General features: G+C 40.4%; 1 protein-coding gene across 1 annotated transcript in view; it reads right to left on the bottom strand.

Annotated features, from left to right (window-relative positions):
* Nucleotides 1-4,191: 4,191 nt before the first annotated feature.
* LOC150075779 (cardioacceleratory peptide receptor-like) overlaps nt 4,192-14,238 on the bottom strand; it is a 50,459-nt gene continuing 40,412 nt past the window's right edge. The window contains exons 4-8 of the mRNA XM_090387882.1: nt 12,691-12,784; nt 5,421-5,708; nt 5,168-5,287; nt 4,783-4,963; nt 4,192-4,462 (exon numbers count right to left, since the gene is read on the bottom strand). Coding sequence (XP_090244008.1) covers nt 4,192-4,462; nt 4,783-4,963; nt 5,168-5,287; nt 5,421-5,708; nt 12,691-12,784 — 954 coding nt within the window. The remainder of the gene's footprint in view (nt 4,463-4,782; nt 4,964-5,167; nt 5,288-5,420; nt 5,709-12,690; nt 12,785-14,238) is intronic.

Below are 14,238 nucleotides of genomic sequence, written 5' to 3' on the forward strand. Positions count from 1 at the left end.
TGACATTTTGAATAAGGCAGTGGTTAGACGACATCTTGAGTGCTGCATACAGGTCTGGAAGCATCACTTTAGGAAGGATGCAGATCTGTTGGAATGAGTGCAGAAAAGAGCAACAAGATTGGTGAGGGAAGCAAAAGGGTGCTCTTACCAGGTAAGCATCAGTTTTGCAAATTGCAGCGTCTGGAGTCTAGGCACCTGTGAGACGATCGTCACAAGCTCAGTGCTGATGGAATTCTTCCTCCTGCTCAGATCCTTGGAACCTTTCTTGAATAAATTCAAGAAATAAGTAGATAAATTCTTAGAGGGAATGATCAAATGATATGGGATTTTGATTTGTTAATGTTTGAGGCACTTCGACAAAGATAAAATCCCGATTCTCTCCTTTTAATTTAACTTTTCTCTGCCCACTTTAGATTCTGTCATCAGGTTGTTAAATTATACGAAAATTTCGCAGCTATTTCACTAAACTGCATCATTCAATTTGTTCTCGAACAAATTTCAGGTCTTACGTTTTTAATTGGTGACAAGAATTAAGACTTCCAAATATGAGCCGGAAATAAAACTCTAAAGTGGCCATTGAAAATTGTTAACCAAGTGTAATATTATATTATACAAAGACGGAAAAAAGTGACAAAGAGGAATAGAAGGTGTTAAACTCTACTTTAAGAAAAAGATGTAGACAGGAAAAGCAAAAAAGGCACGAAGAAAAGTGTAAGGAAATTGAGGAGCTGGATAAAAGATATGACCCCAACAGAATGCACGGGATCATAAAATAAATTCAGCAGTAGGAAAGACGAGTCCCAGGAGGAGCTAAAGATAAGAATGGTAAAATGAGGAAAAATGGGAAGAATATGGGAAAAACTGTATGAAAGGGCAAATACAGGGGGGGGGATAGAAATCTTAGAGGAGGAAGATGGTCTACCGATTATGAAGGAGGAAAGAGAATAAAGAATGGAAAGACTTGTGACAATTCGCAGAACTTGTGAATGATAAGAGAGCTGCTGGAAGGTTATACGCAAACAATAATGATCTCCATGTCCAAGATGTAAAATACCTTAGATTGCAGCAACAATAAGCATCATAACACGCCCTCGTGGGTAGCACAGTTGTTAGGATCGCCATCTTCCCCACACCGGGTGGAAAAGACCTAAGTTCCAATCCCGTTGATGGCGTGGGGAATTTTTAAGGGTCTTTTTCACAACGTGGCTGAGTTAGTCGGACTCAGGCGAGAGTAGCGTGGTTTTTTCTCGTGGAAACTCGGGTTTTTCGTCCAGCAAACTGAAAATCGACCTCAGAACACACACACACACTACACGGAGCAACATGACACACTACAAATGACAACATGACGCAATTGACAGAGAGAGAGAGACGACAAAGGAAGCCAAGAAGAGAATGGCTAGATGATTTAAAGGAATTGTCAAACACGAAGAAGTACTATGAACCGAAGAGATTTGCCCGTGACAGAAAGCCCTGAAGGCCACACTTGATGATGATTAGAAGTCTAATACTCCCTACAGTTCATACGGTAATCTTACATTTCATTTCGCCCATTGGTATTTATTTTTTAGTTTTTAATGCAGTCTTACCTTTAGTTGTGATGCCCCTGATGAACATTGTTTAACGGATCCAGTGGAGGCACTGAGATTTAATTGTAGCTACTTGTATGGCGTTAGTAAGATTACAGTCTGGTTTAATCAAATTCCATTTCCTCAATGCAGTGTACGTACGCATTTTTCAGTAATTCTTTCAATGGAAGCAAGAAATAATACTTTGCAATCTTTTACTTACTGATGCCTACGTAATATCTTAAGAACGTTGACATTTTACAAAGTCCTCCTTAATTTTCTCTTGTGTTTACGACTCGTCGAAATTCTATGCAAAATCCGCAGTTATTTAAATCCACAAAGCTCGTTTCCGACACGCAATTCATTTATTCCCACCCCCAGATGCCGTATCGTTGACCCCAAAAAGCATTTCGTTAGACGGAGCTGTAATAAAGGCAGAAGAGGGCAGGAGAAGGTGATGAGTTTAACCAAGAGATTTAAAATGCAATGTGTATTGTCTTATTTTATTTAACGTCTTCCTAGAAGGAATAAATAACAACTCATTTAATCTTTTACCAGATTTAATCCACCATCGAGAGGTTGTTAATATACAAAATAAAACTCGTACGCTTGTAATCAGTGGGATTTTACTCTTTCGGTTCGCTTTTGGAACTTCATCAGGAGGCAGCCAGGAAGATTGTCCCGATTCTAAATCACCTCATCTATGATTCTTTTCCGTGTCCTGTTTTATTAACGCTGTCAAGGAAACAGGAAAATTTTACGCCGTTTACGGACATCCCTCTCATAAAACTCCAAATAGAACAGAAAATATGATTAGGGGATGATTTAAAGTTAAATCATTTTGCTGATTTTCAATGGACCAGAGAGTGTCTGGAAGATTGCTTTAAGTGTTGTTGACCCTACAGCTTGTGGGGTCTAACTCAACGCTATTAGTGCTGCTAGCCGTTACAATTCACTGTTCAACATACTCTGTTTAGGTTCACAATCCAAATATCCTAATTTCTATTAGATCTGATCTGCCAGTGAGAGAGGATGTCTTCAAGATTTTTCTCTACAGTTGTCCCATCCAATTTCTTTCGTTTCCAAACAAATTTCCGTCCTCTTGTTTTTGTCGTCGATCGATAGGTCTGTACGAGCTGGAACTTGTACGGTGTCACCTCAGACGACTGAACAAGTTGCACACTGTTGACCTTGATGTTCTAAGCTCACTGGCATGTCGTATGGATTTCCACTGGATGTCGCCTAAAAAATCCTCGATGCAGCTCCACTGCTGAATTTTGATCGACCATCATCGAGGATGATTGCACCAACAGGCTGTTTTTTGAATTTTCTCTACCATTACAGAACAGTAGGTCTACTTGGTGGATTCTTCATAAATCATGCTTGAAATTTACGCATAATTGCAGCTTATTGACCAAAGTACGCACTGCGCCTTCTCGCAATTGGTAAATCCAGTCATGATCACAGTTTTGCGACCACACCGAGACAATGACAGAAGTGCGAACATTTTTCGGTTGGAATCCAGTCTCAACTGGAAGTGATTTCAAATTTGGATCATGTACCATATTGGCGTAATAACAGTTTAGTTTTGTTGACACCACTAACCTTTGGTCACGTGGTTCTGGCTACCTCAGCACCCTCTGACGAGAAAATTAAAAAAAAACAAGCTTAACTTAAATATTCAGACTTTTCCCAACGAGATGTGGCATCCTTCCGTATCACCTCTTTGTAAGAGGATCTTTTCTTCATTTCAAGTCCATACACACACGGACATAGATCCATTAGAAAACATCGTAGTGACCTCTTATGGGTCTGTCAAAATCAAAACGTTTTGTTTGTAGAAGGGACGAGTTTCGTGACATTTTTGAGGGCAGTGCATGTCTGGAAGGAATGTGAATCGTACATTTTAGTTCCATCGTCGCCAAATGGATGTTGGTGTTATTGCTCTGCCAGCAAATGTACGGCTTTACTCGCAAAATCCAGCAGAATTAAGCCAGAGCTACCTAATACGGTGGGCAAATATCTATGATGCGCTTATGCAACTAGCTTTTTCTGTCCTCCTCCTCCTACCAGAAAAAGTCGCTGCCTTTATATAGCAAAGCATACGCACTCTCTGACTCTCTCTCTCTCTCTCTCTTTGCCTTGAAGTTTGCATTTCGCCAACCGAAAAGTTTTCAATTGGACTTCTCAGCTGTGTTGACTTTTCGTGTTGCCCTGGGATCCGAGATATCGATCCAACCATCTAAATGGAGCCCAGGAGAAAACGGATCTTCGCTGTAATGGAAATAAATAAATCAGAAATGGGGAAAGGGTACAATTTCCTTTTCCACAGCGATCATTTTAGGTCAAGGAATTCAAATATCGCGGCAAAGGTCACAGAAGTTGGCTTCTTTGCAAAAAAAATCGTGTTTTGGAAATTTCTTTTAATAAATTAAGAAAATTTTCATTTGCGCGACTAATTAATTAAAAATGAAATTTAATAACAACCTGGTTAGATATCCTTCGAGTGTTTTATTGGACAAATCGTGTACGACGTAAACGAAACTTTTTTTTTAATGTCACGTGATTTCTAAAACAGCAAGTACACTGGAACTGACGGCACGTGGCCATCGTGGTGAAGTATTTACACGTGCGAATTGCGATGGAGAAGAACTGGCTCCGTGGTCATGCACAGACTCTCTTTTTCGACTGGAGGATGTTTCTTCAGCGCGTTCACGGAAAGATGAGATTTGGTGGAGAATCGCTGAAGAGTTGAAGTTCTCGAAGATGTCTTGGTGGTGGTCGTCGTGGTGTTCTTGGATGAACGGCTGGAAGTTGCACTGTCCAGTGAGCGTTTGGAGGTTGGGCAGAGAATTGCGATCTTGACCGCCAGGATTGTACACAAAGGAAGTTTCCTACAAATGAGAAGAAAGAAAGTTGTATTATCTTACCTTCCTCTGAAAACGTCTCCTGTTGTTGTAATACAAGTTTGACAGTTGCGTTCGAGAACTGAGTTAATTTAAAGAAAGCCAAAGCTTTCATGGCTAGTTGAATCATATTTTTATCGTTTGATTGCCAGTAATGGACTCAAGTCTTGGTAGCTAACTGTCAAACCTTTAAGTACGCGAAGTTCAACCGATTCAGCTGGATTTTTATGGTACTAAGAGGCAAGCGCAGAATGGGATAAGCCCAATTGGCCAGATAAGATGCTGACAGGATAATATTTTATAAATACCTTCGATTGCGGCAGATATGTGTCGAGAAGAGACAGTAGATGATGGGATTAGCGGCACTGTTGAGAGGGGCCAGACTTTGTATGAAGGTTGAAATTGCAATGGTCGTTTGATTGGTTGGAATGTAGCCATACACTTGAAGCAAATCGTAGATGAAGTACGGACTCCAACACAGAATAAAAACTGAAAATGGGAGAAGAGAAAAATATTGGTTAGTTTACGTCCTAACTAAATTATATTGCTCTTCAAGTACTCCTCCAATTCTTCCTTTACCACAACAAAACAATTAGTTATTAAGATGGCCGAATAAACCCAAAACCATTATTTTGAAGAGAGATAAACTTAACTCCATCCACATGCAATAGAATCTCTCTAACTGCATCTTACCAAATACAATAACAAAGGTCATCTTTACAGTTTTGATTTTGGCTTTAGGAATGATTCCTCTGGAGCTGGCCCTCTTTCTTTCTGTGTCCCGATCACTGTATTTCCGGCTGTTGTGTTTTCCTAAAACGGATAAACAAGAAAAGAAATTCTAAGATGACATTTATTTCTCAGCACCTCAAAAGGCTGAAATAAAATCATTAGTGCGCGTGTATACTTTAAGGGTTTTTTCTACCTTTCAGACATTCCAGCTCACCTGTCATTCCGTTGGATATTTTCATCAGCTTCGGATAACCCATGATTTTACTTTTGTTCCAGATGGTGTACACGATGATGCTGTAGCAGGCCGAGATGATAAGAGCGGGAATGAAAAATAGAGACATCGCTACCAAGGTGATGTAGATCTGCCACTGCCAAGGTTTTAAGTCGATCCAACACTGCGAACGACCCATCACTAGTTCCTCTTCGTTCAGAAAGATAGCGGGAACGGAAAAGATTGCGCTCAGCCCCCAAGCAGATATCACTAGCAATCGGGATCGCTTCCCTAGAGACAAGAAAAAAATGACCTTAATCTCAAAACCTGCCAGCGCAGTTGATAGAAAAGGGTAGAAAAGCCATCTCGAGCAAGGTCAGTGGAAAAGATTCGTATTCTTTTTTTTATCAAGGGACGTCTTTCGGTGTGAGTTTCGTAAGACGCTGAAATATAAACAGTCTTATTTTAAGATATACACCGTCTTTTACAATTTACCGTAGCTGCTAAGCAATAGATCGTCTTACTGTGGCTAATGGATCCTCCCAATTTTCATTTGTTTCGGATGTTGTTTCTACTTGCATGTTTCTATTTTTGTGTTTCTGATTTCTGTTTCTGCTTGCATGATGCGAGCAGAGCAGGAGGACAAATATAATTTTATCATCGCATAACTTCCACACTAAGAAAAAGATGGTGATATTCGCTTAATGGGTTAGTAGTAGAGGCATATGATGCAAGAAAACAAGCTTATGTAGAATAAAAAAATCACACAACCATTCCCTCTAAACGTTTGTCCAATTTTATCCCGAATTTATTTAACCTATCAACTTCCACAACAACAGATGGAAGTCTGTTCCAGCAACCAACCACCCGCTGGCTAAAGGCAAATTTCCGCACATCTATCCTACAACTGTCTTTTCTCAATTTGAATTTCTGCCCTTTCAGGCGATTATTCTGAGCAAGAGAAAGAATCCCATCAGCATTGAGCCTGGTGAACCCATTCAAGGAGTTATACACCTCAATTAGATCACCTCACAGTTGCTTAGTCTCCAGCCGCTGCAATTTGCAGAACTTAAGCCTTTCTTGGCAACAGGACTCCCCTCACCAATCTTATTGCCCTTCTCTATACATGCTGAAGTAACTCAATGTCCTTCCTAAAACGAGGCTTCCAGACCTGTATGCAGTACTCAAGGTATGGCCTGACCATTGCCTTATACAAGGGGATAATCACCCCCTCCACCCTACTAGCAAAATTCCTGTATATCATTGACAAGACACCAAGAGCTACTCTTGCAGACCATTTGCATTGCTGAGAAAACAACTTCATATCTGACTGCCCAATTACTCCCAAGTCTTTTTCATTCTCTACCACCCTAAGTGTAGTACCACACAGTTGGTACATTTCTCTGGGGTTACTTCTATCCATATGCAGTACTTTGCATTTGTGAATGTTAAACTTCAGTTTTTAAGTTCTCAATTATAATGCAAAATAACATTTTTAAAATCAAAGATGTTTTGTCCAACATCTGATTGCTTCAAGAAAATCAATCAGGCCAAATGCGTTTAATTTACTATACTGTGTCGTTGATGATTTCATAAACGTAAATTATATACCAGATGATCGAAAGTAATCGAACACACATCCACGAATATGTTGTGCCGTGCTACAAGTCCCCAGTGCATGCGTGTCGGCTCAGACATGCCTGTATAAATCTCGTGGGTTTATCTGTACACCAGCGATACGTTAGAAACCAGTATGGGTTGTGGATTGGAATTTACACTTTCGACAGTGAATGGTGGTTGAATCTCGCGTCAATTACCTTTCTTTGCACTGAACTGTCACTTGAGGGAATGTTCAAGGAAGATGATTTCGTTGCCGAATAGCCCTCTCCAGCATATCTCACATTATCAATAGGATTGAGATTAGGCGAATGTGGGGGACAAGGAAGATGGTAGAAATCCATACCATGTTCTGCGAACCATTCTTGCACGATTCTGGCACGATGCCTTGTTGCATTGTCATCCATAAAGTGGCCATCATTTTCGGAATAAAAGTGTAACATTTCATGGAGCAATAGGATTTAAGCTCTCCCTGGATGACATTCAAATTTCCACCAGTATCAACGGACCCAGTCCATGCCAACAAAACATTCCTCTTTCTATGATACTACCTTCAGATGCTTTGGTTTTTTACAAGGCAGGCAGTGTCCGTAGCTTAGTGAGGTTCTCATCCTCCCTCCACCTACCATCAACGCAAAACAACGTTTATCGTGATTCGTCTGGCCACATGACTTTCTTCCTTTGTTCCACTGCCTAATGAAGACATTCTCTGCACCACTGCAAGCGGATTTTTCTGTTTTTCTCTGAAACAAGTGGATTCCGAATAGGCTGGCGACTACGAATACCCGATGTTCTTCAATTCCCTGCGCATGGTTCGGCTTGGGCTTGGTTGAATTCAGAAGTTATTTGCTGCACACTGAATGTCAACCTTTCCTTTCAGTCGTTAGAGTACGACGTCTTCGCTCTTGAAGTATTGTTTTTCTGCTACATTTACTCCTTTGAGATATGGAAGAACCGCTTGCTTTACAGTCATCATAATCCTTTAAGATGGATGCGTTTGAGAAACCATGTATGTCTTTCGGTTTTTGAATCGTGGCTTGTACTAACTGTGCACTCACGATAAGGCCTTTTTCAAAGTCTGATAGAGCACGCGTTTTTCTCATTTTGTTTTTAGATTACTGCAGTCCTTATACTTAAAGAGTAAATCTGTTTGAGAAGGAGAAAAAGGAGGAGCAATAACTGTCTCCACTGATGCGCTACAGATTGTCACAAGGAAAATGCCAATTGACCTCTTTCTGATTATGACTTTTCAACATTCGGCGTGGAACTCCTTTTATTATTCGTGATCTTGAGTTGGATTTGGCTAATGATCCAAAGAATGAGGTCAAGCGAATCTTAGGTATCTTATTGACTCTTTGGAATCATAGATGGGCTAACTTAAATAAAGGTGAAACAACTCGTAGGTTCTTTCCCTCTGTTGTTGAGTTCCACTAGAAAAATGTTTTGTGCCTAATCTACAAATTATATATTTTTTATTATTATTGTCGTGATTACTCGGATCTCAAAAATGAATTTTTAGTCCTAATCTTGCTCAACTGAATGAATGCGATGAGGCTCAGTTAATTAAGACTAAGGGAGATTTTCAGGATTTTCAAACATTTTCAGAGAAATAATTCCAGAGAAGATACGGCTTCTTGAACTTGAGGAAAGAACAGTAGAAGGCTTATAGACTATTGACATGAATTCTGTGTAGCAGTTAAAGATGCTGAAATGACCTGGTAGTTAATGATCATCGTGTTCCTTTGGAAACAGGCTAATCTTATTGGACAATTTATGTACACTGGTATGAAAAATTTAAGGACCAGTCAGGTTTTCATCTGTAGCTTCTCATGTGAGTAGCCTGGATATGGGAAAAGCAAAGCAAACGAGCCTCGTGAGGTACAGAAATGATGAAGGAAACAAAATGGTACAGAGGGACTTTATTCAAAAATGGCAACGTAGCGTAGCACTGGCTGCCATGAACAGATGCATCAGTGCCAAAGATGGAACAAAGCTTGGTCCTCAGTAGGAGATATGGCCACCCCTAATGTCGATGCAGGCTTTGCACCACCTGTCCATACTAAGAACTATGTTGTTGATAAGTTCTTGCGGTAACATCGTCCATTCCTCTGTCAGCGCCATCTTCAGTTGGTGAACATTTTTTGATGGGTGTGGACGTGCCACTAGGCGTCTCCCCAGAGCGTCCCATATGTGTTCGATGGGATTTAGATCGGTGGAACGGGCAGGCCAATCCATATGAACAATGTCCTCGCTTTCCAAAAGCATATCAACAGCTGCAGTGCGATGGGGAGTGGCGTTATCATCCATAAACACGAACTCGAGGCCAAAGGCACCTCGGAACAGACGCACATGGGGAAGGATTACCTCAATACAGTAGCGCGCACCAGTTACAGTACCGCCTCAACAGGCGAGAACACCTCGACCGCCATATCGATCCCTTTCAGTGATGTTTGCGGGGTGATACCGTGTGCCAACCTCACGCCAGATTAGCTGACGTCCAGAATCGCTGCTGAGACTGAATCTACTCTCATCAGAAAAGAGTACCTTAAGTACAGATTTTGTGGTTGTAACCTTTAGAAAGTGTTGGTCCTTAAGTTTTGCACACCAGTGTAGTTACTTGTGGCTGTGTTGTTATTTGTCTTCATCTCATGTTATCTTCGTAAGATCACTGTCTTCTTGCGTCATTTGGTCTTATTCGTGTCATATGTCTTATTCTGCCATATGCCTGTCCTGTGGTTCCTTGTGCAGCAAATTTATATTTCTAATTTGTATTTTTGTATATTATGTTATTCTGTATATAATATACACTGCCCTACCATTAATTTCCGGACACCCCTCCATGGATGGGGAAACAGATCCTATGCATGCAACACGTCACAGAACCTGCTATAAATATGCACACTGGGTTTCGAACAGACAATTGCAAAAGTGGGCATACAAGATGACACTTTCAACGGAATTTATCACCTCAACAAATGCTAGACACCGATTGACATGGTGTAAGAAGTGCGAATCTTGGACTGTAGAGTAGTGGAAAAGAGTCCTATGGACAGACGAGTCGAGGTTCGCACGCTACCAGTCTGATGGCAGTTCCTGGGTGTGGTAAATGCCAGGGGAACAGTTCCTTCCTGATTGTATCCTCCCAGCAATGAAGTTTGGTGGAGGCAGTGTCATGGTATGGGCTCCTTTCATGGTTTGACTTGGGCCCATTAGTCGTTATCGACAAAACCGTGAATGTTGTGCAATACCAGGACAACCTGGACAATTATGCACTTCCAACATTATGTCAATACTTCGGGGAAGGCCCATACCTGTATCAGCAAGACAACGCGCCATGCCATATGCTGCTCGGGTCATAACAGAGTGGTTTGTGGACATGGGCGTGGAAAAGTTGGATTGGCCAGCCCAGAGTGCTGATCTGAAACCTGTCGAGTCTCTTTGTATCGAGTATTGGATCGTCGAGATCGCCCAAAAAAGAAGACCGAACTGGTGGCTGCTTTGAAGACCGAGTGGAGGAACATATCACGTGACATTTATAAAAAGCTGGTTGAGAGTATGCAGGTGTCCTGGTGTTAATCGTAGGGCAGTTTATATGTATATAGAGGAGTTGCCAGTTCTCACTAGGGACCACTTGCTAATAAAAAAAAAAAAAGTCCTTATACTCAATGAGGCAACCCATCATCATCCCCATCACATTTATATTTGCATTTCTTCCGTCTGCGACTGTCTTAATACAAATATTCGTAATTTTTTGGCCATTGGGTGTATATAAAATTCTTCGGACAATTATGGGCAGCGAAACCTCTTGTAAATGAAACCGATCTTCTCAAGTGGATATTATTCTAGAAAAGCCCCCAAAAACACACTCATTCTTATCTCTTATTGAGGAAAGTGAAACAGAACTTGATTCGTTAACGGCGGCAGGCCCCTTACGTAATTGAAGCGAAAGAAAGCAGACGATGCCCTCAGCAAGCGCAATTCCCAATTTTTACGCCGTTAACTGTTGCTCAAGTTTTATTATATCTGAGACAAGCATCCGCTCGCAAGATTTTAAACCTGACAACTTTTTCTTTTCTCCGAAGGGCTGGTCATAACGTAAGAGTGCACCGCCAGGAATTTCTTTCTCCAACATCTGTGGAAAAACCTTTCTCAGACTTTTCTAACTTTTCTTGGCTTCCGTAATAATGAGAGGGTTGATCGAACGAAGCAATGCCGCTGCTCCGTCGATATGCTGGCAAATAGCCGGACGGGGAATTGTTTAAGTGACGCATTCCTGGCTGGGTTCAACCAGCCGTGTGTTAAAAGCGGGCGACTACAAGGGAGGGTCGCTGTAATCTAGACTTATCCATCGCGTCCGGTCGTTCCTATCACGTGGCTCGTATTGACGTATTTCCACGTGAAATGCATCGAAAAGCGCCGTCGATGATTTTTAAACTTTTGTTTTTGTGTTCATCCCCCCCCCTTTTAAAAGTATTGGACATTAAGTCGGTTGCTGAACAAATTATCCAACTTGAAATTGCTCACGAAGTTGGTTTTTTACGCTCCTCCTCCTCCTCCTTCTCCTTCTCCTCCGATAAAATAATCTGATTGAAGTCCAAAGATTTACGTTTATTTTCTAAGATGGAGAATTTTAAAAATTAAATCCCTAAATTCAGATATTAAACCTTTTTTTCTTTCTTGTGGTGGGTTTCATTTGATTTATCTGCTTAGAAAAATCTTCCTCAGTTGTTGGTATAACAGGGCTGTTCGTAAAGTAATGGTCACTAGGCTCTTACAGTAAACGAACTTTGTTTACAAGTATTTCTTTATTTGCTGCCCTCTGGCCTTCTGTTTTCAACTGTTATCTCCTCGCTGGTAGCACATAACCCGTGCCTGCTGAACTATGCTGATGGACCTTGCAAACGTGCCAGAATTTTTGTTGAGGAACTGTAGTGCCTTTCACCATTTGGGAAGTCTACTTATTAGGGAGTAGCAGTTACCTAAGAAAACCGAGTGGTATGGAATTTATCATAGTTATTACCAGTTCAAACGCTAACTCAATAATAAACAAGTTAGTTAATGTACGCAGGCGCATTTCAGGCACGTTCTATTTTGTTTATTTAACTGATTTTTTTTCTACGATTAAGGGAAATGAAACGTAAATATTGTTATCTTCTTATCAATTAATCACTAAGATTATAACTTTATAGAATATATGCATATATGCAAATATTAGCCGTTTAGTTTAATTACAACTGTATTATATTTATTACTGTTCTCCCATATACTTTTAACTCTCTTTTCTCTATATATATATATGTATCTCTTCACAAGCAACACCACGTTCACGAACCTTACATAACAATACACGAGACATGCGCACGGACTGTCTAAAGCTAACAAATACTGAATTAAAATCACATTTAATCAATAAATTTTTTTTTACCCTACAAATGGACAAAATAAATAATAATTACCGATTTCTATTTATCTAACTTTAATGAAATTTGGTATGGTCCCACAAATCTTTCTATATGAACCAAATTTAAAATTTCACGAAACTCCATCCAGTGGAAGCAGACTTGTAACATGCAGACGGACGAACGGATATGGTGAAGACAAACTTTTAGGATTATTTTTGATTCTTTAGAAGGAAGATATCGAACGAAATACTTACGACTTCCAGTGAAGTTCATGGGGTGAGTTATAGCATCGTAACGGTCTATACTAAGAGCGACGAGAACATAAGTGGAGGAATATGTCACCAGGACCTGAAAGCAAAAGATATGTCACTGTAAGATCTTCAGTGCTCTAAGATCTTCATTTAGAAAAAAAAATGAACTTCAAGTTGCGATGACCAAAAGCAGTTTAACCTCCATTCTCTCGAAAATATCAGAGCAAATAATTAGTGAAGATGTTATTCTTGAAACTTAAGAGGACTTAAGTATTTATTTCTTAATTAGAACTAATTAGCTCTTAATTCTGAAGCAATTTCTCTAAGCTACTTAAGGAAATCTGAAAAAAACACTAATGACTTCTTTATTCTTTGGTTTTAAACGAAACTCGTTGACAAGTTGTTTTCAAACACCCCCAACCAGATTACGGTGGGATTTTGTCTTCTTGCGTGACCATTAATATTAAAAGAAAGTACACTGGGTTCATTTAAATAGGAAAATTAGATGAACTCAATGTCTTTAGGGGCTTATCTTCGGGCAAAGAAATGGAGGATATTCAGCTAACTTAAGCTGCGAGTACATCGCGCGGATAACTGAGAAATTGATTGAAGGGAATTGCGTTAGCTGGATTTGACTCTTCTTGGCCTGAAGATAGGCGCTTACAGAGATCCTGAAACGTAGACGGTTGAACATATCATGGAATGGAGAATTACTATGAGGACGTTGTACACAGTGAACATTAACTATAATTATCGATATATTTAGGGCCAAGGATTTATGGTTTTAATGGGCAAGTCTTCTGATCCTTTCCATTCAAGGCGTGGTGTCAGGAGGTCGCCTATGATCCATTTCTTGCCCAGTGTTCCACGTGGGAAAAAAGGAGATGGTCAATAGTTGCAAGGTCCATTATCCTTTTATTTCAGAAGAGTGGTTCTAAAAGTTGAGGCTCTGGTAGCAGGGTTCGACGGGTTTGTAGACTGGTGGCAATTTTTTTTAGGAATGGTTCTAGCTAGTGTGTATAGTTGCCCGCAGAGTGGGAAGCCTTGTTTATCCCTCTGGAGTATGGCAAGGTGTGGATGGAATGTGGCTTCTTTATGTAGCAGATGGATTGTTTGGATGATGTAGGAGCCATGTCTGAACGCTTTCAGGTTTTCAGAAAGATAGCTGGGCTCTACTCTGTCGATAGCCTTTTCCTGGTCAATGCTAGTTAGTATTAGGTATTCCTGTTGGGTTGGAGAAGAGGTCACGGATCAGCTGAAGATCCGTGACCTCGTGTATCGATCTTCCTAGTATTGAGTATGTTTGTTGGTGATCGATGATATCAGGTAGAGTGGATTTTAATCGATTGGCGATGGCTTTGGAAATTATTTTGCAATCTGTATTCATTAACGATATTGGACACCAGTTTTGGAGGTTTGTGCGATTTCCTTTTTTGGGGATTAGTCGTCCTACAGAGGTAGTGATTAAACCTGGTAGTCCATGGGACTGTGCTTCTTCAAACTTTCGTAGGAGTAGCTCTACTAGTTGAGCCAAAAGATTTAGAAGATTTC

Source organism: Mastigoproctus giganteus, chromosome 13 (genome assembly GCF_048544385.1).
Source record: "Mastigoproctus giganteus isolate SK-2022 chromosome 13, ASM4854438v1, whole genome shotgun sequence".
NCBI classification, from domain to species: Eukaryota; Metazoa; Arthropoda; class Arachnida; order Uropygi; family Thelyphonidae; genus Mastigoproctus; species Mastigoproctus giganteus.